Source organism: Neoarius graeffei, chromosome 11 (assembly GCF_027579695.1).
Source record: "Neoarius graeffei isolate fNeoGra1 chromosome 11, fNeoGra1.pri, whole genome shotgun sequence".
NCBI classification, from domain to species: domain Eukaryota; kingdom Metazoa; phylum Chordata; class Actinopteri; order Siluriformes; family Ariidae; genus Neoarius; species Neoarius graeffei.
Genome location: NC_083579.1, coordinates 58,918,150 through 58,945,086, shown reverse-complemented (window position 1 = coordinate 58,945,086; position 26,937 = coordinate 58,918,150). Strand labels below are relative to the sequence as shown.

Genomic DNA, 26,937 nt, shown 5'->3' with positions numbered 1-26,937 from the left:
CTTCTCTGCCACAAGCAGACAGTCAATCCAAAAGCATGTAAACCAAAACCATCCATCCCTCTGCAAGAGAGACGGAGCAAAAGAGAGCAGCCCCATTTTGACACTGGAATACAATGAGGGCTCAGTGGGTTTTCAAAGCATTGCTCATTTAAAGAATGAAAAATTAAAGAACCTGTAGGCAGAAAAGTACATGTGGACAGACAATTACTAGGGCCACTAGAAGCAGTGTTGTAGTCGAGTCACTAAACCTCGAGTCTGAGTCCAGTCTTCAGTCCCCAGTGTTCAAGTCCGAGTCAAGTCCAAGTCATTAAAAAATTTTTTTTGAGTCCGAGTCAAGTCCACTATTGATCCAACACTCCAACCACACCATTTGACGGTGGCTGTTTTAGCCCTATTAACATTAGTTTGTTCCTGAACATGACGTATGAACAGGTGAATGTGCATTCTCTTTTGTCAGGGAGTGCAAAGTATTCTGTCAGAGATGGTTGGGAGACGGATATAAGTGCAGAAGGTGTGTTTATTAATACAAGTGAAGGCAGGTAAACAATCCAGAACAGCAGGCAAAATCATAAAACAGTGAAACAGGCAAAAGGTCGAGCGAGGCACAAACAGGCTATCGTAGACTCGGCAGAATCAAAGACAAGAAACAGGAAATCAGGGCTCAGGAAACTGAACAAGGAAATAAGGCTCGGTAATGTGTCAGCAATGCAACTCAATACTTCGCAAAGTAAGTGTGTTTTCACAGTTTTCATATAGGCACGCTGATTGCACTTTAAGCCTGTGCAGGTGCGAGTCGTTTAAGGCGCACGCGCGAGAGTCTGCTTGGTGCACACGCTGTCTGGAGCGCTCCCGAGAGTCTATCTCATGCATTTGCCAAGGCATGCAGGTGTGACACTCTTGCAAGAAATGCGTAAAAAGATTCATGTAGATATAAATATGCCAAATTATAATGGCATGTTACAAAAAATAAAGAAAAAATCCGAGTCCTTGTCTCCAATTTACGAGTCGGAATGCAGTTAATGCACAAGTCTGAGTCCAAGTCCGAGTCATCAGTAGTCAAGTCCAAGTCAAGTCACGAGTCTTTAAAATTAGGGCACGAGTCAGACTCGAGTCCAAGTCCTGGACTCGAGTACTACAGCCTGGGTTTAAAAAAAAAGTTTGGACACTGGTGCAAAAGGGAAAGCTTTCTGACTGACAGGCAAGTAGAGATGCACCATGCTGATTGGTTGGATGTTGGGGTCCAACATGTGTTCTACTGAAACTGCTGAATGATGATAACAACGCTGCCAAGTGTTACAACAAAAATTAAAAAGGCAGAATTCTTTTTAAATTCCCCATGAAATGGCTTTTTGCTGTTATTTGATTCCTTCTGAAACTGGAAGTAAGTGTGACGTCATATTGAAGAGCTTGGCTGACTGACACAACAGCCAATAGCACTAGAGATACAACACACACACACACACCCCTCACTGAATCGAAACAAACCTGACAGTAGTTAAGTGAGCTAGCTAAATATGGAGCTAAATATGGAGCTACACTGCAGAGTTTAACAAGAGCTTTTTGCTTACTCTTACTGATGGAGAAGCCCTGACAGGATATAAAGCCAGAATCACATTCTCGCTCAGTCTGAGGAAGTGACATATTCAAGCATGAAAGAGCTCCAAGTTGGTAAAACATTCTTCCGACAAATACCTTTTACATAACCACAACCTCCCTCTTCAAAATGAACAAACACCCACCATTTTTTCTCAACCAAGGCAACGTTCCAGCAAATTTATGTTACCAGAGCGCCGCACCCTGCCCTCAAATACCAGCACCACACCCAAATTTATATACATGCTACTCATTATTTTCCAGAATTTTGCAAGCGCCCAGTACATACGTCCCGCCACAGAAGGAAAGTGTGCCCTAATGAGTGTTGCCAACTTGCAATGAACGTAATGCATGTTGACTAATCATAACACACTATTAGTGCAGGGTCATAGTCATGCTCTGTCAACCATTTTGTCTTATTGCAGTAACGAGTCAGTACAGCAAGGTACGTTTGAAAAGCAGCGATGCCTACAAAGGTGAGAAAAAAGGAATTGGTAAAAGCAGTAAGGGCTCAGAGAATTGTGCTGAATTTCCCAAAAGCATCGTAACACAAAGATCATCGTTAAATGGTAGAGCGAGAAGCACAATGAACACTCTCGCTCCTAGTTAAGATGTTCTTAGCGTTAAGAGGCTTTTGGGAAACCCAGCCCAGAACTGTTTGCCAGAACACAAGCAGATCTACAAGTTGAGGATTAAACAAATTCAATCAAAAGTTAGGACCAATGGATCTAGACTCTAGATACAGATCTATAGAAAATCTAGTCATTAACATGAATGACTTAGACTAGCTCGAATCTAACCGTAATATCCCGAACTAATATTAATTATCAATTAATGCTATTAGTATTACTATTATTAATAGTAGTATTAACTAATGTGAGACCTAGTCGAGGCTAATTGCAATTAGATTTCAACCATTTAAGTTTTAATTTTAAATAGGCCTAACTGTTAGGTCTGACACTAAAGGAGAACTGAAGGCAAATTTTTTTATTATCAAAATTCTATTTATCTCATTTTATTAAATATAGGAATTTATTTTTTTCGCAGTCCAAATCCTGCGCTCTGATTGGCTGGCGAGCGGGTCCGTATCCTACGGTACGGACCCCAGTTACGGACCCCAGTTATGGACCTCTGGCAACTCGCTTGTTCACAACAACAACAAACATAGTAGCATTTTTTGTCAACATTTATCTTCGCATTTCTCAGGAAAATAGCATTAATTTTACAGCATGGATAGTGATAACAACAGTCTTCACAGCGAAAGCGAGTTTTACTCCCCTGAGGAAGAAGAAATAAAAGAAAACATTTCAGGAGAAAGCTAAAAACCTAACTTGCTAACGCCAAGCAAAAACATGGCTGAATCCTGAATGACTCCTATTTGTATAAATAGTTTTTTTCCTGCCATGGAAGTGCACTTATATAACGAGGAGAAAGCAATTTGCATTACAGCCGTGAATGAGGATTCAAAATAGCATTAATTTTACATCATGGATAGCGATAACGACAATGTTCATAGCAAAAGCGAGTTTTACTACCCTGAGGAAGACAAAATTAAAGAACACATTTCAGGAGAAAGCTAAAAACTTCTAACTTGCTAACGCCGAGCAAAAACATGGCTGAATCCTGAATGACTCAGTTTTGTATAAATAGGGGACTACATAGGTGGCAAAATGTAGTTTTTTTCCTGCCATGGAAGTGCACTTGTAAGGAAGCCATTTGCATTACAGCCGTGAATGAGGATTCAAAATGGTGGCTCAGCTCGGTTTTCCCTTTCGGGCGCTCTCGTTTTCTGTTAGAATTTGGTAAAGAAAAAAATAAATATATTATTTACCAGCTTAAGGTCGGTCTGTATGGTGAAATACCGTGACTTCGGCCTTGAATACTGACCTCGGCCCAGAGGGCCTCACTCAGTACTTTCAAGACCTCGGTCACGGTATTTCACGATACGGACCTCCCAGCTGGTAAATAACATATATTTATTTTTGATAGCTATTTTGTCACTGCTATAGAAAGTTATGAGTGTTTGAAATATGCTCTGTAATATATCAGTCCATATGTCAAAGCAATGGCCGTAAACGAGATTCGTTGAGACCTGTGCGAGACACCGTAGGACGGAAGTAAAACGTACAGCGGAAACCAAAGTGACCAACATCTGCCAACGATGTCAAAAGACGTGCGCCCTCTTTTGAATGCTGATGTAATCAAGCCGGATGTTTTGTTTGTTTTGATAGCAATCAGGAAAGTTTGAAAAAAGTAGGCAGTAATCGTCATTTAAACTTGTTTTTGTGCAATATTTCGCTTGGAAAACAGTTTTCAAAATGGCGGCACTGACACCTGGCTGACACTTCACGTTTCGAAGTCTCGCACAAGTCTCGTAAAGATCGCGCGGATAAGCGACGCCTGCCGTGGACCAAACAAACTAAATTCAACATGGCTAAAAACCGAATAGGCCGATAAGTATAATATTTAATTGCAATTAGTTGCCAATACGAGTCACGATATTAGGTTACTAAAACCGAAAACATAATTGAATAACACGTTAATTAAGAAATAAAGCAAGTTTAAAAATGACTTCAGTTCTCCTTTAATATTATAATACAGCAATAAATCTAAATGTAATCTTAACAGATCTAATCTAAATAAATCTTAACAGTTAGGTTGCTGTATGTCAATAGGCCTAATGTTATTAGTCTATATTTGGCCCATGATTTTGTTTTAGGTGTTGGTGGTTTACAGATCACTAATATTTCTCTAATATTTTTTGTGCGAATATTAATTAAAACTAATAATCCCAATGCACCATCTTATCACTGATTTGTGCAAAATACAGACATATGATTAAAGGTAAATTTATTAACTAGAACACTACTGAGTAAGCAGGGCGAGCTATTGTTTTCGGTCGGGTTTCTTTGTCTTTTTGTAAACGATATTACGGGAAAACGGCTGGATCAATCTTCATGAAACTTTCAGGATAGATGGGCATTGGTCTCAAATAAAACCTCCAACATTTTGAGGGTCATCCGGTCAAGGTCACCAAAAAGGTCAAAATTGTTTTTGTTGTGGCTACTGCCTCATACACAGGTGCTAGCCACTACATCATCTTGCTGTAAGAATGTACGAGTGTAACAATCGCGCACTGTGCATGCACATACATGTGCTCCGATTAAAATGTCCGGTGAGTGTATACAATTCGGTTTACCATTCGAAATAAATGGACTAGACTAAAGAAATCGCTTTCAGACACATTTATGCTTATTACAGAGGGAAAGTGCATTCCACTAAGCTCTAGCACCGGGCCATTTCCGGAAAATAAGAGTTTCGGTCATGGTGACAGCGTGTGTATGTCAGCCTCGGTTCGGAGGTTTCAGTTTCGAAAACTGTAAGAGGTAAGAGTAGAATAATATAAAGTACAGATACTTGGTATATTTTACTTCTGTGATTTTTAAATTATTCATTTTTGGATTATGCTTCATTTTTGTGACTCCTGCCTCAGAGAGTAAATATATATGCTATATTTACTGTATGGACATGGTATCAGAAAACAATTTTATTTTTAAGCAGTAGCCACATGTACCCACAGGGTACCTATTTTTTTCACAATATCTTCCTTCATATTCATCATAAGTGCTACCAGGCGAGGTTTGTTTTGCCTGGCAACACTTGTTAGCCTTGTTATTAGTATTTGGAGTCCTTACATGCTGTGATTGCGCTCTGATCAGGAACAGGTATATAGTAATTAGTCCTTGTGGCGCACGCTGCTTGGTCAGGGGGGAAACGCACGTGGATGAAAATGACAGTTCGACATGCACCAAGCGTGAATGTGACATTATGATAGGCATATCAGACGCTCACTGGCCGTGCTGAGAAAATTGTGCATCCAGATGCTCATTTAACTTTCCATATCTGTCATTGCTTAACTCTTGAATATTTTCTATCGTGAATATTATCATTAAAAAGCTTATAATATCTGCTTTCAAAAGAAATTTATCTCCTTAGGATCTGTTCAGTACTTTGGGAGTAATGGCAGGTTGAAATTGGTACAACAGAGTACACCCTGCTCGTGGGATGTCGGGAAACTGCCAGTGCTTTTTGAGTCACAGGAAAGTGGTCAGGCTCTCGCTCTTCTGATCGGTTTCCAGCTGGATTACTCATGAATATCAATCAGATAACTTTTATATGGACGTTCTCTAGTTCTCACTGTTTCTGATGAAGTATTCAGCAAAAATTTTCCGTCAGCTAGTGTTGATGTTATGATTCACGGGAGACTTTGAAGTGAGTTTTCATAGCTTTACCTACTTATTTTTTCAAATCAAATTGATTAATGTAAATAAGTAACTATTATAGAATATAACTGTTGTTGTTCTGAGGAAAAATATTGAGATCTTAGTGATCGGAATGATATTTTTAAAAACCGGAAGTCAGAAACGCGAGTGTCAATTTCAATCCAATTAAATGGAATTGTTTATTCGATGTGGCTCACACAAGCTTTTTGAGATTAGCCTTGGAAGCTGTGAATATTGATTGAAATAATCATTTATACTCTTTCATATAAACACTAGTTGGCCCTACTTAGAAATACAAAGCCCTACAGAGTACAAAGAGGGTATTAGAAATCATCTTTTATTACTTTATTTTGATAGAGAATAGTAGATGTGAATGACATTAATGCTTATTTATGCATATTTTATAATTAACATTGATTTCTCCTTCTTTGTGATGTATAAATGAGAGTTAAGATCAGCTTTATGTTGCACAAATAAAGCCATTTGGTGAAACTTTGATGAAGAGAGTGTATTGATTTAACAGTTTTACCTAATTAGCATAATTAATACTAATTAAATACTCGTTTGCATAATTGGTTTTTACTAATTTTTCAGACTTTGTATTCAGTATACAACCATCTATGTGCCTGCCAATTTCCATGTAAATATTTTGAAAAATAGAAAAGTTACTAAGAAAAAATATTTAATCTCATTCGTTAATGAGGCCCATTTTGGACCATGTGATCCTCAGACAGAATATTATGTCAGTTTTCTAAAAATTAAGCCGTTTTTCAATCTTTGATTTGTAATATCTCAAGAACAGATAAGCATATTTTAATCCTGTAAAAAGTACGTTGTTCTGCATTCAATTCTGAATTCAATGAGAGCAGTTTCCAGCAATTTGGATTGAATTTCAATTTTCACCTGATATGCCTAATTATAAAGCATTGTATTAAATTGGTTAATGAACAAGTTTCAGATTTTACTTCATTTTACAAAAATAATCTACCTTGCGTAGTTGCCCAGTATGGCTAGTTTTGTAAAATAGAGGCTTTGTTTATAATAATACACAAAAGACTGCCCGTGGTAATCATGCCTTCCTGCCCTCTTGAAAAGCTTGCTGGAACACTGTAAGGGATAGCTGGGAAAGGGAATAGTGTGTGGGAAGATGCACAGCCGAAAATACACCGACAGCCCTACTGCTTACTGCTAACAAACTACTAATGCTGCTAAAGAGCTAATATTTTAGAGTAAAACCTGCCTCTAGGGGCAGGACATGTACATTCTCAAGAGCATTTAAATGATCCACAAAGTTTTTTTTGCTGAGATATGAATCATCGTGTGATCATTTTCCCAAAAATGTGACTATCTCCAAATCTATATAGTATCATATTAGTGTCCATAGCACTGATACCCCTTTTCCCACCAACAAGAAAGGCGTTCCGTTCTGGTTCATGCAGCAAATTTTGAAACATTCGGAGCATTTTGACCAAAAATAAATTAGTTTGGAACCTGAAATCTTGGTTCCCAGCTGGAACCAAAATATAGCTGGTTTTTCCAGCGCAAACCGTGACGATGTCAGTGGGTGTGTCGTGAGTTTGGAGAGGAAGCAGAACACAGTAACGGAGAACACAATGCAGTAGAAAAGGATACATCTTCAGAAAAAATGCAATGAAAACAAATATCTGCAAGAACAGAACAAAAGCTCACAGGTAATCAATGAGCTCTGCCAATCTCTCTTAATGAGTAAAAGCTCTTGCTACTAATTCCAGTGTGCATTGTACAACGCTTTCCTTCATGACACATCCATGATTTACACTGGCTCCACTCAAAACTGGTGAAAATGCGGTCTGGCTCTCGAGCCGACACCAAGTTTCAAAGAATCCTGAACGGAACCGGTTCAAGAACCCCTTCCCTGTTGGTCGAAAAGCGGTATAAGAGACACACAAAAAAGCTCTGAAACACCTATTTTGATTTCAGGGACACTTTATATATTTATATTATATTTAGTTCTAAATGCTTTGTTTCCTTAGCTGAACACTCTTAGGCTACATCCACACGACAACGGCAACGAGATGTTATTTAAAAATATATCGCGTCCAAATGGGCAACAATCAGTAAAATATCAGGTCCATATGGCAACGCAACGTTTGCTGAAAACGATGCAATACACATGCCACACCTCTAGGGGCGCTGTAAGACAGTCCCTTCGGAGACACCAGAACAATAGAAGAAGTAAGGACGCATGCGCATAAACTATTATGCGCGAGACTTCATATTAGCCACAAAATCAGGAAAATCTGTTTGTAAAATTACATTATAATGACCAAATACAATGAAAAGTATTTTTCCAGTCTCACCTGTGAAAGGTAATCCCATGTGATCTCGTTTGGACTGCAAACCTGTTGGTACAGTTAAACGCAGCTAATCTTTATTCTCTGCTTTGACCTCTCCAAAATGGCGGCGAGGATGACGTATGATTCTACGCGGAAGGCGGCGTCTTTAATGGTCCGGAATAAATTGAATGATACACGTTGATGGATTAATTTCTTCTACACCCTTTTTGAGGAATGTATTGTAGGACTTAAACCCACATCTGAAGAGGTGAGATCGCTCCTTTTTTTCCCCCTATTTTTGCTGGCGGGATTGACTCTGCCCTAAGGGCAGAGTCTCTCTCTCTCTCACTTTGCACCATTACACAATAAATATTCACAGTGAAAATATTTTGTAAGCGCGTTTCATGAACCAAGTTATAGGATTTGTTGACAACTCGCATCGAGTTCATTACACTTCTACCCGGCGTGAAGCACTCACAGTCATGTGGTTGTGACGTCATCGTAAACAAATCCGTTCTACTCATCCAGACGACTTTGCAACGGCAACATTGCCAGATCTTTCCACTCTGGAACCCGTTCTCAAAAAGATTGCGTTTTGGGCACCCAAAACGCCGGTGCCGTGTGGACGCCAGGCCTAAACGATAAGCAATTGTATCGGAGTCACCTGAATCCGTTGCCGTGTGGACAGGGCCTTAAGCAAGTACAGCGCTTGCTTACAAAGAAACAGGAGTATGAATGGTAAATTACTGGTAAATTGATGACCTATTAGCTTCATCCTTCCCTGGCTTTGTTTGTCCTTTTAATCCTGTGAGACCTAACTGTCCTGCTTGAAGTCTACATCTCAATACACTGGATCTGTAGCATCATCATGGCTGCGGCTGAAATACACACAGCTATTGAACGGCCGAGTGAATTTTTCTGGCCACACCTCGAGGCTGTAGATCACAGAGGTACAACGAAAGCTGAGGATTGCACAGCGACTTCCTGCCTGGCAGAGAGAAGAGGCGTATTAGATATAATATGTTAAAATCTAATTGGTGCAGTCAGAAGGCCGTGATAAGGAAAGGGGGAGATTAAGTTGAGCTATCAGGGACTCTATGAAGCTGCAAAATGGCTCACACCAGATAACGAGGACGGCACTTCAAGACATCATCAGCAGAAGCAAGGTGATGGGCCTGGCATAGGTCCTGCCTCTTTCTTACAAAGACGAGAGAGAGAGAGAGAGAGAGAGAGAGAGAGAGAGAGAGAGAGAGAGAGAGAGAGAACACAGTCAGCATAGCCTCTGAAACGCAGGTTCCATGTTGAGACATGGGGTGCTATAATACTAGGAAATGCATATGCTAATTTGAATGATATTTGTAAAAGTGTGAATCATTGTGCGTTTCTATCAACCATTCCCATGTTAATATCCTGAAGACAGAGCATCAAGATGGCATAATCAAAGAACCTCCAGCGAAGCACCATGATGTGCTGAACTGCTTCTAAAAATCTGTTTCCATCAAACATGCCATGATTTTATTACGGATAAGCCAACTTTTCTACCACTGTAATGTTTTTGCTGCATTTAGGATGCTCGCTCCTAAATAATACAATTTCTAATTTTTTGTTCTTGCGTGCAACTTCATGCAAAATCATCTACATAAAACACATTACTGAACCCTTTTTCCTGTACCATAAGAGAGCTTTCTAATAAAACCTGGTTTTTTAACTCTCTGTATTACATTACTGTATATCTCACTAACCGTGTTTCCCTTAACCTGCTTAACACACAATTTGAGATTGCAAACTTAAAAACAAGCAATGGAAATACAGCAATTAAAAAAAAAAACTCAAATACTGCAAAAAAACATTTTTACTTTTGCATGAGGTTGTTTTTCAGATGATTCGATGAAGCAATATTTGACAAAATTGAAATAGAAACACTTTTTTTGCATTTAAGTCACATGACGTAATGAAGAGCAAATGGAAATGCAACCTTGCAATAAAGAGGGCACGCTGTAAGAACGATCATAAGAGGAGAAAACCCAGCTTTAATCGCATAACAATACTCAACAGAAAAAAAGACCACTCACAATTGTGTTTTTTGTGAATTTTTTAAAAATATTGCTTCTATTTTGCACAAAACTGCGATGGAAACCTGGCTACTGTTATGGTAACTGAAGTCTAACGGTGAGATTAGTTTTAATTGGCTGATCATCATCATTATCATCATCTTCATCATCATTACAACTATATTCAGCCCAATTAAAAACATATATAAGGAGAAACTAATTTACACTCTGAGAAAAAAACCCAACAACAACGGTTAAATCCAACACCCTAATGCGTTCTCCGTTTTGTTCCTCTGAAAGATTCTATGTAGAACTTTATACTAAACACAGACTTCCCTTTCAGAGAGGCTTCCAATAAAATAGCTTTAGGAAGCTTTGAACCTTGAAGAATCCAAAGTGTGTAAACTAATGTAACATACAAATGTATGAGCATTGATACTCATGATACTCATCAACATGGATTTTTATCGTTGTTTTCACTGAAAACCAAATGACCCAAGAAAGAAACCATGTGGTTTCACTCACTTATAAACAGTCTAGTGGTCAGACAGAATGCAGAAAATAAAGGTTTCATGCTCAGTCCAGTTGAACTTTAACGTGAATTCACAACCCTTGAAAGCCTTGACAGAGAACGAGGACAAGCCATGCTAAAATAAGGGCATGCCATCACTTGCTGTGTGCTTTTTCTTCTTGCTTCACGATCATTTCTGACCGCTCACAAGTCCTGTGGGATCCAGGGCTGATGTCTAGCCACCATAAAAGAAACTGGATATTGCACTGACTGAACTTTGATGATGACAACGAGAGCATAGTAAAAAAAAGTAATACCTGAAATGTTAAAACTGCGGGAGTTCTCCCACTCAAAAAAGTAAAGCGTGATGCAACACAGTGTACAGAAAGCACAGCAGTAGTATACACTGTACATAGTGCATGAACATCAAGGTTATCCTTGTACTACATAATGTGATATGGAAGAGATTCAATATGTTTTTGCGAAAGTACTGTTAAAATACTGGAGAAATACTAAAATATCAGGTTTCTCCAAAAAATCTGAAGTAGCCGGATTTAAAAAAAAAAAGTTGCTGTGGGGTGGCACGGTGGTGTAGTGGTTAGCGCTGTCGCCTCACAGCAAGAAGGTCCGGGTTTGAGCCCCGTGGCCGGCAAGGGCCTTTCTGTACGGAGTTTGCATGTTCTCCCCATGTCCGCGTGGGTTTCCTCCGGGTACTCCGGTTTCCCCCACAGTCCAAAGACATGCAGGTTAGGTTAACTGGTGGCTCTAAATTGACCGTAGGTGTGAATGTGAGTGTGAATGGTTGTCTGTGTCTATGTGTCAGCCCTGTGATGACCTGGCGACTTGTCCAGGGTGTACCCCGCCTTTCGCCCGTAGTCAGCTGGGATAGGCTCCAGCTTGCCTGCGACCCTGTCGGGATAAAGCGGCTACAGATAATGAGATGAGAAGTTGCTGTGGAATTTGAGGCAACAAAGCTGCCATGGTGTGCTAAAGGTGCGCTAATGCTAATGGGGTCTGGTGGTATGCCCCCCCCCCAGAAATTTTTGAAATTTACATGATTTCTGGTGGCTTCTGGTGCATTCTCAGCTAATAGATTACTAACAAGTTCCCTGTAAAATTTCATCTCATCTCATTATCTCTAGCCGCTTTATCCTTCTACAGGGTCGCAGGCAAGCTGGAGCCTATCCCAGCTGACTACGGGCGAAAGGCAGGGTACACCCTGGACAAGTCGCCAGGTCATCACAGGTCCCTGTAAAATACTTGCAAAATATGTATGAAATTTCCCTCCAGATGTATGCGTCCTTGGCTTTCTCGGTTACCCTCTGTCATACGCTGCCTGGCTCTGTAACATAACTACATGGCAAGCTTATTTGGTGCGTGTGTAAATTATATTATTACATTATATTATAAAATATTTTGTGAAAACCAAGTGAAATCGTCTGAAACAACCAACTGCGTCTTTACCTTTGTCTGTTAAGTTGTCTGCTACGGCGTGGTCACGTGATCCGGCTCAGCCAATCAGAGCGTGAGAATCGATCAACAAATATGGCATCGCTTCCGGTCATGCTAGACCTGAATCAAAGACAATTTCGTCGTGAAATAGCAATAATGTGATTTGTAGTAAGGTGATTTGTAGCAAATTATGGGCAGCGGAGATGGTATAAATTGCTTGATTGTTGAAAAGCTTGATTGTTTGGTTTTTTTTTTCTGGGATTGAGCAGCCAGTGCAGACCATCTGTGTAGGCGGAGAAAACCTCTGGTCGTCGGTGCTTATGGACATCTCTGAATATGTAAAATACTAGCTTATTAGGTGTTGGGTTGAGCCCTTGTTATTGACATTATTGGTAAAGCAAGGCATACGTTCGATGAGGCACACTAAAGAATTGCTACTTGATTATCCAATAAATTAAATATTAATGATTATCAAAAAAAATTATTTGCTGCAACCTGTAAAAGAAACTAATATGTTAGGTAATCCATCCATCCATTACCTGTGGCCGCTTATCCTGTTCTACAGGGTCTCAGGCAAGCTGAAGCCTATCCCAGCTGACTATGGGCGAAAGGCGGGGTACACCCTGGACAAGTCGCCAGGTCATCACAGGGCTGACACATAGGCCAAGTTTACATTAGACCGTATCTGTCTCGTTTTCTTCGCGGATGCACTGTCTGTTTACATTAAACCGCCTGGAAACGCCGGGAAACGGGAATCCGCCAGGGTCCACGTATTCAATCCAGATCGTGTCTGGTCCGGTGCTATGTAAACATTGAGAATACGCGGATACGCTGTGCTGAGCTCTAGCTGGCGTCGTCATTGGACAACGTCACTGTGACATCCACCTTCCTGATTCGCTGGCGTTGGTCATGTGACGCGACTGCTGAAAAACGGCGCGGACTTCCGCCTTGTATCACCTTTCATTAAAGAGTATAAAAGTATGAAAATACTGCAAATACTGATGCAAATACTGCCCATTGTGTAGTTATGATTGTCTTTAGGCTTGCCATCCTTCCACTTGCAAGTGGTAAGTGACGCACATGCCCGATATGCACTGGATCACACACACAGCGGCTCAGTCCCGAATCACTGCTCGTGCACTTCACTCGCGCGCTCTGTGAGCTGCGCAGGGCCGGAGTGCGCACCCTCCAGAGGGCACTCGCTGTTCAGGGCGGAGTGATTTGGAGCGCAGGATGCCTGCGGAGCCGAGCCGCTGAGGAGAAATTACCGTATTTTCTGGACTATAAGCCGCTACTTTTTTCCTAGGTTTTGAACCATGCGGCTTATACAAAGGTGCGGCTATTCCATGGATTTTTCTTCCACCGCTAGGGGCGCTCTAACCGGAAGTAGAATCAAAAATAAGATAGACGAAAAATCAGTGCAAAGAAGAATTAGCAGATCTTTAGCAGATAGAACACGCACGACAAATTACTAACTGGTAATTATTTTCAAATCCAGCGAAGATGATTAAAGTGACTTGTGGTTTCAAACACAGGAGAAATGAAGGTAAATAAATACCGGTTATTTTCTCTTGGTTCTGTTCCTTTTTAATCAGCAAAGTTGCTGCCGTGTTAAAAGGCACTGTTCGGAAAGAATCTGTTCAGGTACATACATGTACATTTACAGTACAAAATCGTTCTGTACATGCAGTAAATATCTAATTTTTCAACATAGATATCTGCGGCTTATAGCCCGGTGCGGCTTGTATATCTTTTTTTTTTTTTTTTTAAATAGAGCGGATGCGGCTTATATACAGGTGCGCTCTATAGTCCAGAAAATACGGTACACATTACACATTTACACATTTCAACTTACGTGCCGTCTAATTAGTCATGTGATTAGCGTATCCGTGTATTGGCGTTGCTGTGTGCACGCGAATCGTGTATTGGCGTTGCTGTGTGCACGCTAATCGTTTTAAAAACGTTAATCTGATGATCCGCTGATACGGTCTAATGTAAACCTCACCATAGACACAGACAACCATTCACACTCACATTCACACCTACAGTCAATTTAGAGTCACCAGTTAACCTAACCTGCATGTCTTTGGACTGTGGGGGAAACCGGAGCACTTAGAGGAAACTCACACAGACACGGGGAGAACATGCAAACTCCACACAGAAAGGCCCTCGCCGGCCACAGGGCTCGAACCCAGAACCTTCTTGCTGTGAGGCGACAGTGCTAACCACTACACCACTGTGCCGCCTAATACGTTAGGTAAGTGGGCTGTAATCAGGACGCTGCATTATAATTCAGCATTAAAAACTTAATTCATCAATTCCAAAACATCCATTCAGATCTGGGGCTGTTTTCTTTTGCCGTAGTTTATCTATGCATATTATATATAACAGAGGATCTCTATTTGGGTGATGATGAGAAGCTTGAATACAAACTGATGAACTTCAGTCACGCAGAAAATTCTACTCTTCAGCGTTTTCAAGTCGGGCTAATGCTTATATAGCAACAATGTATTTTTCCCCTATTTGAAAGTCTTTAGGATGTATTTAAATGAGAGATTTAGTTAATGAGTTTGGGCAAACTCTGGAACAGTCTTTTAAGCATTATCATTCTCATTAATTTTCAGAATTACCCGCTGTGTTGTGATAGCTGTCATGGACTTCAGACTTCAATTAATTAAATACTACATATGTATATAAAATATACATGTACGTGTGTGGGTGGGGGGGGGAGTGTGTGTACTTGTATATGAATGAGCATGTGTGTATGTGTGTGTGTGAGTGTGAGTGTGGACAGAAAAAAAATACATTTTCTTTTAAAATTCTGCAATTTATAGTTTCTCAGGAGCGCACGGCTAAGCTCTTCGATAAATATGCAAATGCACAAAAAGTGCCAATAGAAGCTTTTTTTTCTCTTAAATTAATGTATTCAGCAATTCCAAGGCAATGTCCTTTAGGACCAGAGCCAGGAATAAGGATCTCTCCTATTACACTCTTCAGCGTTTCAGGGAATTCCTCAATACCGTTTGTGTTTACAGTTTGGATAAAATGCACTTTACATGCAGTTTGCATAACACTTTGTCAAAGATGCTAAACAGTAAAAACATAAAGTTTGTGGAGTTAAAACTTTAATTCATGCAAGGCAGAATAACAGAAGCAAAGGTAAAGCCTTGACAGCCAAATATATCCAATAGAAAGCACATCCCCAGCTTTTGTTCACAATCTCCATGGTTTTTTTTGCCATTTCATGTGGAGGAGAGTGGACATCAGAGACATAAGTGCATCATTACTGCTTTATCTGTCCACTGTTCTTGTAAAGCAGGAACAATTAACCCTGCCTTCAATGTGATTGATATAGGCTTTGCTTTCAATTTGTTCCACTACACAGATCATGAAATTCGCAATGTGCCCATCCTTATTGACCTACACACTTTCAAACACACAGGGCTACAACACAACGAAAGGAATTAAAGAGAAGAGAGCTGCACAGCCATGAAATAACATCTTTAAAAAAAAAACAGACGTGACCTCACAAAGCCTCGACTATTTCAAGTGCACTCTCTAGAAAGTTCTTTTCTATTCAATTGAAAAAGTTTTTTATATGTTGCTTTTTCATCAACGTGCTGCCTGAAAGCAGGATGAGAGCTTTTAAACTACTGGAAAAAAGACAGCCATGTTGTAAACAGGGTTTACCGTTTTCATTTCAAACATTTTCAAATGTGAGCTGCTAAGCCTGTAAATCTTTAAGTCGTAGTGAAAATGGTATTTCAGCTGCTCTTCCATAAAAGAAATAAAGCATTCACAAATTATATACTGTTGGATCTCTATTATCAGTCACTTTTTCAGTGAATAACAATGTCTTACAGCATTCTGTGTGTAATTTCATGTAGAACAAGATTTAAAGGTAGACTGCCTTTCAGATTTTTCAGGTTTAGGTCAGAAAAAGAATTTTCCCTGGCACCCAATTATTTTTGTTTAGTGGACCGAAAGCTACTGAATCTGAATCACAGACTTCCAATTTAAATTTTTTAATAGAACAATTAATGAATTTAGGGCCATGTGGCCCTAAATTCTCCGCTATTGCTTCACCGTGGCGCAATACAAGATACTACATCATGCATCACGTGGTGGGCTTTCCCCATTCGCGCAAGGATACAAATTTGAAACAGGAGAGGAGAGGAAAATGGAGGACGCTAATGAAACGTGAAAGACCGACTACAGTAACGGAAAGCGAGAAGAAAAGACGTTATGTTGCAAAGGAAAGGAAACGCAGGACCAAACTAATAAATATCGGCGGTCAGCGAGTACCTCGATGTGATCAGCTGTTTGTTTAGCGACAGAATGATGTAACTGTCAGTGCACGGTCAAGGTAAACCTGTAGATGGCAGTAATGCAACACTGTGGATGCCAGCTGCCGTAAAACCCAAGTGAAGAAGAAGAAGATGCCGAACGGTAAACATGCAGATGCGCACACCAGACTTCCCCGTCTGCTTGACTGCACGAAGTGAGCGATTTCATGCATATTATTTGCTAGGGAATCCCCTCAAATTAAATAACTTCCCAACCACAGAATGGCCTGGTTGTATTTTTTTTGATTTGTTTGTTGTTGTTTTTAGATAATACAGAAATAAATGTATTGCAATGACCAAATTTCAGAGGAAACTAAATTTCACCGGTTTTATGAAATCGAAAAGCTGTCTACTTTTAATATAAAAAGAGAGGGAGAAAAGTAGCATGGCTTGAGCGACGGATGAAGCTTTTATATGCAGAGAAGAGGATCTTGCAATGTAACATGTCCGCTCCGGTCTAAATAAGAACATTTGACTCAAACAGATTCAACATGAAACCTATTTAACATCACTATACAGTATATTAGTAATGAAACAGATAAATAAACAATCCATTTTTTAATTAGTTTTCCATTTGCCAAATTAAAATCCAAATTAGGATCAGGGTTTTTCTCCAGATTTAAACTTAATGCATAAAACAAAGGTAGTTGTTTTTTTTTTTTCTCTCCTTCTGAGGCTAAAAACATTCTGAAAAGTTTTTCCGAGCATGTTTACTTTAGCTGCTGGCTATTCTAACATATCTAGGACTATGACCTTTCCCACAGTCTGCTGCAAATGCCCCAGGAAGAAAGCCTTTAGACTTTATTAGATGAAAGAAACACAATCACTTCACCAATTACATGTCACACGAAGCATTATGTGGATGGCAGAGTGTTTTATCAATACGCAAGCTGGGCTTCAGGAGGCCCGAGCATATTCGGTGGCAGCTTGCTGTCTGAGAGAGAGAGAGAGAGAGTGTGAGAGAGAGAGAGAGAGAGAGAGAGAGAGAGAGTAACAGCTGAATGCAGCTTCCTACTAAAGTGTGGCTTTGGAATAGTGCATGCTGCTATAACCATGGGAAAAAGGCAGCACAAAGCCAGCAAATAAAGCCAAGCACGGGTGGCCTTCTTCAAATGACGCAATGCTTAAGGAATGCATGTCAGAAAAGACCTCAACACGCCGCAGCTCCTCAGCGAGGTGAGGCGAAGCCGGCTTTACTTCCATTTCCAGCCAAATCGCCGCTATAGCATGTGCTTATTAAAGTGACAGGTGGGCTCCCATGCATCTGCACCTCTCAATCCATTTACACAACTCGTGCAGCGGGTGTCACTGGGAGGCACAAGGGCGGTCTGTGGGGAGTTAATCGGGCCATGTCCTGCCTCCTGCTTGGCCTAAGCAGAATAATCAATTACAATTTCACAGGCAGGACCCGGCATGTTACCAAAGGGTCATGCAGGTGTGTGTACCAGATTGTCGCATGATAAACTAGTGGTGGTGGTGGTGTTGCTGCCATTTTTTTTACAGAGTTACTTTTCAAGACAGAATGTTGTCAAACTCTAGCTGAGAGACAAATGTATGGATGAGGCAAATATGTTTCCGTGCTAAAAGAAGGTGTCTAGAGATCTCAGGGGTGCACCAAACACCATGAAAAGGCAAAAATCCCAAAGTACAGTATGCTGCAAAGAAAACTTCTGAAGTATATTTCAACCATTGAACTCTTTTCCCGTGAATGTTCTAAAGCATAAATATATGTACTGGGTTCTATACTTCTGCATGTTCAAACACTAACCTTATCTATTCCTGTGCCCGTATATTTCACAGCAGAGCGTGGAGCTGTCAGTACTGAAAGCGGGAGAAGGAGCCGAGGTACAGGGCGAGAGGCGAGCAGAGGCAGCTAAAGGGCAACGCTCGCTGCTAGCGTTGGAGCTGCACACATACGCGGGGAAAACAAGCAGATGGGAGTCAGCGGGCAGAACATCTGTCCTTCAAGCCAGACGCTAAATAAAGGTCTCACTTGAGTGGATGTTAAATGCATAGGTGGAAGGTTTGGTTTTACCTCAGCCTTGAATCTTAATAAAAGCTGAAAAGTCACAACATCAACTTGAATGTTACACTACAGTTAAGAAAGAAAGCTAAACTCTGTCTGCAATTCATTCTGAACAGAAGGTGATTTCCTATGAAACACTACAGAATTTACTGAATGGGACTCAAGGACAGATTCCTGAAAAGCCTGTGATCGCTAATAAGATGCACAGCAACTGGTTCATGTTTATTTATCAGAACAATAAAAGACGAGTGTGATTAAATACGTCTATGACAACAGACTGCCAAAGGTGCGTAGAATGGCGAGTGCTCAAGATATAAAGATGTACAAGTCAAAAAAAGAAAAAGAAAAAAGGCCTCCAAATAGGCGAGTTATTCCTTTCATATGGGCTTTCCTTGTGGCTGCATCCTGTTTTCTCTACAGCACTAATGCTGTTGATTCTCCTGTCACTGATACCACTGATACAAACATAAAGGGCTCAAGCTCCATATGAAAGCCAAAGGTACAGCGGAATGAAAAATCCCCCGCCTGACCGAGTGGGGTGTGTATCACAAAGGCGCCGATAAAGCAGCGCACAGTGTGAGGCGTGCGGTAGCGCAGCATGCTCCGTGCCTGCACTATTACCTTAGTGGGCTACATCTTCTTTATGTCTGTCTCTCGATGCTGACCTTCAGAGCAACATCAGTGGGTGGAGGAGAGAGAGACAGAGACAGCGTAATCACCGTGCTGCACGCCGCCCAAACAGCCACAGATGGGGCTGGAAATCCCTCTTAATTGTGATAAATATGCATCGGAATGGCACACTCGTTCCCCATCTATACTGTGTTCAGCGTTCCGATCACTGGGAGGAACTGGCCGTTCTTTTGTTCAGTGATGTAGCGCAGGGTTGCCAGTGTAGCTCTGAGGCACGTAGAAGATGCTGCTGCATCCTTAATAAAAACCTTCACTAATTTAAAGCCAAATTTTGCAATTGTTGACCACAAAAAGGATTTACTTCTGAGCTTTAGTTTCCAACAGCCCTTAAATGAAACGAGCACAGATAACAAACAGAACATTGCTTTTAAAATTAAAGCCTATACCTTTTTTAATTATCTTAAAAGGTGAACTTTTATTAAATATTAAACCCTGTTTCTCTCCTTGACTCCTAGCAGAATACCGAGCAAAATACCTGTTGATGTACACATAGGAAGCATTTCCTCTGGTGACAAATCTGCATTAAAAAAATCATACATCTGACTATTTAGTACACAACAGTATTCACACAGCATGCATATACACCATTATGTTCCTTTTTCCAGTTTCCACTCATTCTCCTCCATAACTCTACTGTACTAATACAATACAAAATGCAACGCTGGGGAAAGGAGAGAATGGTTTTCCTCGATACAAAGCCAACTTGAGGTTCCTGCAGTACAGGAACTGCCAACCTGTTTCTCTCCCTGTTTACTCTTTTTGTTGCTTAAGCCCAAGAATAAAACTCTCAGCTGCTACTCCAACACCAATCCATACACATAAACACGCACATGTCATTAAGAGCCATTAAACACCTTCAGTCAGAATATTCAAGCAAATCCGTTTCAGCTCTCAAGAGGAGCCGCACAGCAAATCACAGAGTGTGATTTAACCCCTTCTGGATGCCAACAGGAAACCGGTGATAAAGAGTGTGCTCATGCACGGGCTATGAAGTTTTTCCTCTCGAAATTAATTCCATCTTCAAGATTTCTATCTTGCCGATATGCTCAGAATGGCACAAAAATATGCCCCTGCCACTAAGATTACAGCTGAGTGATTTAGCATAAACATCTTCTGCTGCTGTGCCAGTGGGAGTGTGCTGGATGTAATGCCAGAGTCTGGGCCTCTGCTTTATGACTAATACTTTTAATTTATTTACTATTAAATTTCAGCCTTTATGTGTGAGATCTTTACAAATTGTGGTCTGCTGTGACTGTAGTTCTTCTTCTTTTGTTTATATTAGGCATGATAGTCTAGTCAGAGGCCCAATTTCCAAACATATATACTGTACATATTGGGTATTGTGTGTGTGTGCAGCAGCCTAGGTCTGTTTATACAATGCCTCCAAGACCAATATGTGCATGTGCGTGTGTGTGTGTGTGTGTGTGTGTACAAACAGCACAGCACAACACATCCAGCTCACCTTTTGCTTCATATCTGATCTATTAGCACATATGATGTAAACAGGTATTCGGCTTCAAGGTGTGATTGTGCGAACAAATATCCTGTTGACTCAGCTTTCACCAAATTCATTCTCATTAAAGCAGCCTAGTATTGCGGCTTAAATGGCTCATTTAGTAAAAGTAAGACAAACTGAGATCCTCATCGAATGTGACAGACAAGAATGAAGCGTTTAGAGAAATTCATGCACGAATGTTTCTTTATAAATAGAGAAACAGCAGAATGCAACACCACAACACTGTGCTTTCAGACTCAGATCATACATCAATAACCTAATACATCAAGATTAGGTTACTAAGCAATGCATACTGATAAACAGGGGTTTGTTTTTTTTTTTAAATTAAGCAATAAAAAAAAAAAAAAATCAGACTACTCCAGGTAGACACAGCTCAGCCTGTTTGGTGCTGGGTGCTGATCTATGCACATTCCCAGCGTTACCTGGAGGAAGCGCTCGGCTGCGTCACGGCGCTTGAGGAATCCATGCGCTCCGTTCAAAGTTCCTGAACAGCTCTCTGCTGCTTTATGCAAATTTCTCCCCGCTTTCTCCGTCCCGCCGCAAACAGCAGCCTTTACTCAAGTCGTGCACAGCCTGGCCTAGCGCTCCGCGGCAGCAATGCCGGCGACACGTTCATGAATTTCCGCACCGCCAACCGCAAACAACGTCAACACGGAGGCATCAGTGGCCATCATGCTCTGAACCGAGTGCGCTAGTGAACGTGGCTGTGGTCCGACAAAACACGCGCCTCACCTCATCCTCAACCTCATCCTCATCTGTGCTCGGTGTGTGTAAACCTGTTACCCGAGCGTCAACCTTCCCTGATTGCCAAACACACTCCTGGAGGAAAGGGCACGCCCGAAACTTCTGACATCTCAATCATAACAACAACAACAACAAAATAACCCCGCGTGCACAGCATCTAATGAGCGGGCTGCGACGCGTCACAACAAACCGAGCCGTTTTTACCGTTCTCTTCTTGAAGGGTCTTGCTGAACGCCAGGCTTGGTGGGCGCCATCTTCCCGCAATTATTTGATTTCTGACTTTTCTTCTCCCCCCCCCACCCTCCTCCTCCTCCTCTTCCTCCTCTTTTCGTCTTCACGTTGATTCAGACATGCAGCCGAAGAGAGCAAAGGCGGTGCGATGTGGACACTGAGAGGTGTTTAAAGAGCAGAGCGGCATGGCGCCGTGCCGGAGCGGACTGGTTTGGTCGCATCCCCCTGAGCCTTCATGAGCGGTGAGGACGCAGCGCTCCACAGGCATGCCGCAAGCCCGGGATGCGTCTTAATTCAGCGGCTTGAGGTGAAACAGAGCGCGGATCTCGACTCACACGGGGACCGTCACATGGTGAGCTCGGCCCCGGAGGAGCGCGTCCTCTCTGGCGCTGAGTGAAGCCGCCTTCCGTGCGCATTTAGCTGCATTTTCTCCACCTCTGCTTCCCTCTGCGTGCAGTAGCGCTCGCCTCCTCTGCTGCCGGCGCAACAACGCCACTCAGTTGTAGTTGGAAACAGTTTTGCCTCTTCGCGGAATTTACAGGTTGTTCCGACGCATCCTAAATGTCTCCATCCACAACCAATATCGTTTATTTTGCACCCACAGTCCTTCAGATGCTTTTGCTCACTGTGTTAAAAAAAAGGAGCTGTTTACAAGAAAAGTGCTATAATAATCATCATCATCATCATCATCATAAAGAAACTACTACTGACTGCAAATTTGACATAATTTTTAAAGTGTTTTATTTCACTTTGATCTGAACAGATTTACAAATACAACACTGCCTATTTATTCTATTCAAGACTGGGTAAATATCACCATGTGGCATGTTTTTCTTTCTTTCTTTTTCTTTAAACCTGACAAATACCTTATAAGCTAGTTATAACCAAATTATAAACCCTTAGTTCACACACCTCATAAGAAAACCTTGAATCCAAACCTGTAACACCATCTGGCAGCTCTTCCAACACTTCTGCAAAGTTGGTCTTGTAACCCCCCCCCCCCCCCCCCCCCCCCCCCCCCCCCCCCCCCCCCCCCTTATTATGAAGTCTCTAGGTTATATCTAGGTGATGTTTGTGGAGAAAATCTACTCGAAGAAGACACATCTTCACTGATTGATTTATAGATTCCCCTCTTGCCCTTTAATAATTAGCCAGCCAACATGACCCGTCAAGGTCAACAACTCCTGACACACCGGCCATCCAGTGTCACGTAAATTTCATTCATGTATGTAGCAGATCTATAGATAGGCTAAGAGAGTGTGCGTGTTTACGTTGAGCTTTACCTGTACGACTAGACTATAATATAATATAATATTATATTATATTCGCTCTGTTTAGATCCCAATCCTGAAGACTCATGCGCTGGATGTTTCGTGTACTACTAAAGCTGATTCAGGTCATCAGCTCATTAACAAGCCCTTCATTATCTGAAGTGAGTATAGAGCAAGGAAAACACTAAAAGATGCTGAGCGTATGTCGATATAAGGGGAGATTAAAGCTGCTGGGTTGAAATATTATCAAAGGTCAAACAAGTTGTGTGTCAGCTTTTGTTGTTTTTCTTTAAAGTGCAGAAATATATCTGTACAAATCACAGGTCATTAAAACACTGTGTATAGATATTTGACTAATTTTGCCAGAAACATAAACCATAGCTTGTTCTACCTAATAGACTCTGTGTGTGTGTGTGTGTGTGTGTGGTGTGTGGTGTGTGTGTGTGTGTGTGTGTGTGTGTGCCAAGCTACTTTATGTGATTTATAGGCTATGGAACTAGAAACCAATCCTTTTGGCCAGATGCTAAAATGTGTCATATAGTATTAGATTTTATTCTTAAAAGGGTCCTATTGAGTGGTCGAGGAAACATTTCCTAAGTGGCTACTGTAAACAGTCATAAATTCAGTCTAGTTTTGGCTGCAGTGGAACCAGCAATAAACTTACACGCTGCTGCTGCCTGCTGCTGGCTTGCAACTAGATTTTATGACCTAAGTGGAGTTTTCACATGGACATGGAAATCAAGGTGCACATAGTAAAGCTATTCTGCGAAACAGTTCACTTGAGTGTTAGTGTGGGACTAAATAGGATTTGTGCAGGTTTGTATGTCTGGTTGGCTTCTTGGTCAAATAGTTGAGTAAGACTCAGAGTTTTAAACAAAAAAACTGATCATGTAGTGTGTGTGTGTGTGGGGGGGGGGGGGGGGGGGTTTGATATCTAATAAAGTGCAACTGCAAATCTGGTGTAATTAATATACTTAGAGCAATCTAGTTTCCTGATCAAATCGAGTCCATGGTGATGTTCTGTAGATGTGCAGTACAATGGAAAACAAAGCAATGATGTGATGTGACAGCACACAGAGTGAATGCGCGCGCGTCGGCTAAAACCAGAGGTCAATATGGTGAAATTGAGTGAAAGCAGCGTTTGTTGTTTTGAGCTAATGAACATACCTTTGTTGGTAAGTGGTCAGGCCCTGGACGTTTTGCGGGTTGCCGTTGGTGGCGCCCGGGACTCGTGCTGCCGGCATCCCTGCGGCTCCTGCGCCCCGCCGCAGCCGCCGTCACCTGCACACTGAAGTCCGGGAAGATCTGATCATCCCCGCGCCGAGCAGCGAGCGCACCGCCGACGCGAATGTGTGTGCGTGTGTGTGTGAGTGCAGCCTGTCCTCCCGGCCGAGCAAGTCACAGCGCAATCCCATTAGTGACGAGCACGAGCTGCTGCTGCTGCTGCTGTTGGGCCATTCTCACGCTTTTGTGCTCTTTGCTGCTGCTGCTGCTGCTGCTGTTTTCAGGCTCGCAGTGGCATTGACGGGATGCTCGTTACGCGTCAAGAAATAAAGTTTCAACCGGATGCTGAAGCTTGTCCTGTCACACAAAATGAAATGCCGTACCTTAAAGTCGGTGCATACAGACTATGACTCGACCTGCTTTAAATTTAGGAACAAAATGCGACCAGAACCTCTACAAGTGAACTTTTCTACCCACTTTGCTAGGAAACAAAACTACAATGAAATAACTTTTTACCTTGGCTATTGAGGAAAACAGTGACTTAGCTGAAAAGCCCACTATTTAAACTTATATCGGTTTCCCTGCCCAAATTTAGCACATCCTCACAGGAATGTTCTGGAACGCCTTATTGAAAAGGTCGCTCCATAGACAGATAAGTGCATATAGACTCTATCCAACTTCCTTCCGGACGTAAAAAAAATAAAATAATAATAATAATAATAATAATAATAATAAATATATATTAACGACTTGTGCAGACCGCTTAAAGAAAACTATAAGCGACTCTAAGCTCAGTTTTCATCAGGACCAACTGCGTGTCTGGAATCCAGCTAAAAGTCCAAAATGAATCACGATGGATGACGTATTCGACTCGACCCGCCCTCCTCTGTGTTAATGCTTTCAAGTTTGCACATGAATCATCTAGAGGTTTTCCTCTCGCCTCATCTGCACGCGACAGTTATCTAACAGAGCGCGCGCGTGCGCGCACGTGTGTAATATATATAGAGATAGAGAGAGAGAGAGAGAGAGAGAGAGAGAGAGAGAGAGAGAGAGAGCTGTGTAAATCTGCTGTGTGCAGATGCGAGGCTGCGGTGTCCAGCGGTGCGGTGACTGATGTGTGTGAGTTGTGCCGCTGAAGGTGTTGTTGTGTGAGATCCGGAGCGCGTGGGAGCGGATGTATGAGCCGATTAACTGCGCCGCGCGAGCGTATAGGGAGCGCGCGCTGGCCTTCAGCAGCCAATCAGGCACAGGCACGTGAGCGCGCACTGGCTGCAGAGGCAGTAACCCTTTGAGAACCTCCCGTTAATAGCTTTACTGGTATTGCATGCAGGATTACAACAGTGTGAAACTTTCAGATTGTAAAACATTACCCCAAAAAAGCATCCTTTCCATCCATCCATCCATCCATCATCTGTAGTCGCTTATCCTGTCCTACAGGGTCACAGGCAAGCTGGAGCCTATCCCAGCTGACTATGGGCGAGAGGCGGGGTACACCCTGGACAAGTCGCCAGGTTAACACATAGACAACCACATTCACACCTACGGTCAATTTAGAGCCACCAATTAACCTAACCTGCATGTCTTTGGACTGTTGGGGAAACCGGAGCACCCGGAGGAAACCCACACGGACACGATGCAAACTCCACACAGAAAGGCCTTCACCGGCCACTGGGCTTGAACCCAGGACCTTCTTGCTGTGAGGCGACAGTGCTAACCACTACACCACCGTGCCACCCATCCTTTCTATAATACCTGTTAATAATAGTCCATCCATCCATTATCTGTACGCACTTATCCTGTCCTACAGGGTTGCAGGCAAGCTGGAGCCAATCCCAGCTGACTATGGGCGAGAGGCGGGGTACACCCTGGACAAGTCGCCAGGTTATCGCAGGGCTGACACATAGACACAGACAACCATTCACACTCACATTCACACCTACGGTCAATTTAGAGCCACCAATTAGCCTAACCTGCATGTCTTTGGACTGTTGGGAAACCGGAGCACCCGGAGGAAACCCACACGGACACAATGCAAACTCCACACAGAAAGGCCTTCGCCGGCCGCTGGGCTTGAACCCAGGACCTTCTTGCTGTGAGGCGACAGTGCTAACCACTACACCACTGTGCCACCCATCCTTTCTATTATACCTGTTAATAATAGTCCATCCATCCATTATCTGTACCCGCTTATCCTGTCCTACAGGGTCACAGGCAAGCTGGAGCCAATCCCAGCTGACTATGGGTGAGAGGCGGGGTACACCCTGGACAAGTCGCCAGGTTATCGCAGGGCTGACACATAGACACAGACAACCATTCACACTCACATTCACACCTACGGTCAATTTAGAGCCACCAATTAGCCTAACCTGCATGTCTTTGGACTGTGGGGGAAATAGGCTATTGTTTCCTTCGGAGCACCCGGAGGAAACCCACACGGACACGATGCAAACTCCACACAGAGAGGCCTTCGCCGGCCGCTGGGCTTGAACCCAGGACCTTCTTGCTGTGAGGCGACAGTGCTAACCACTACACCATCGTGCCACCCATCCTTTCTATTATACCTGTTAATAATAGTCCATCCATCCATTATCTGTACCCGCTTATCCTGTCCTACAGGGTCGCAGGCAAGCTGGAGCCAATCCCAGCTGACTATGGGCGAGAGGCGGGGTACACCCTGGACAAGT

The 26,937-nt window shown here is 42.2% G+C and overlaps 1 protein-coding gene across 2 annotated transcripts in view; it reads right to left on the bottom strand.

The window, feature by feature from the left end:
- The window catches only part of LOC132894488 (neuronal PAS domain-containing protein 3), a 430,383-nt gene extending 405,518 nt beyond the window's left edge, over positions 1-24,865 (bottom strand). The window contains exons 1-2 of one of the 2 annotated variants that reach the window (XM_060934363.1): positions 24,770-24,865; positions 24,197-24,610 (exon numbers count right to left, since the gene is read on the bottom strand). In XM_060934363.1, coding sequence (XP_060790346.1) covers positions 24,197-24,273 — 77 coding nt within the window. In that variant the 5' untranslated portion in view covers positions 24,274-24,610; positions 24,770-24,865. Of the gene's footprint in view, positions 1-24,196 lie in introns of both variants that reach the window. The other variant, XM_060934362.1, reaches the window with a different exon arrangement.
- Positions 24,866-26,937: the final 2,072 nt, after the last annotated feature.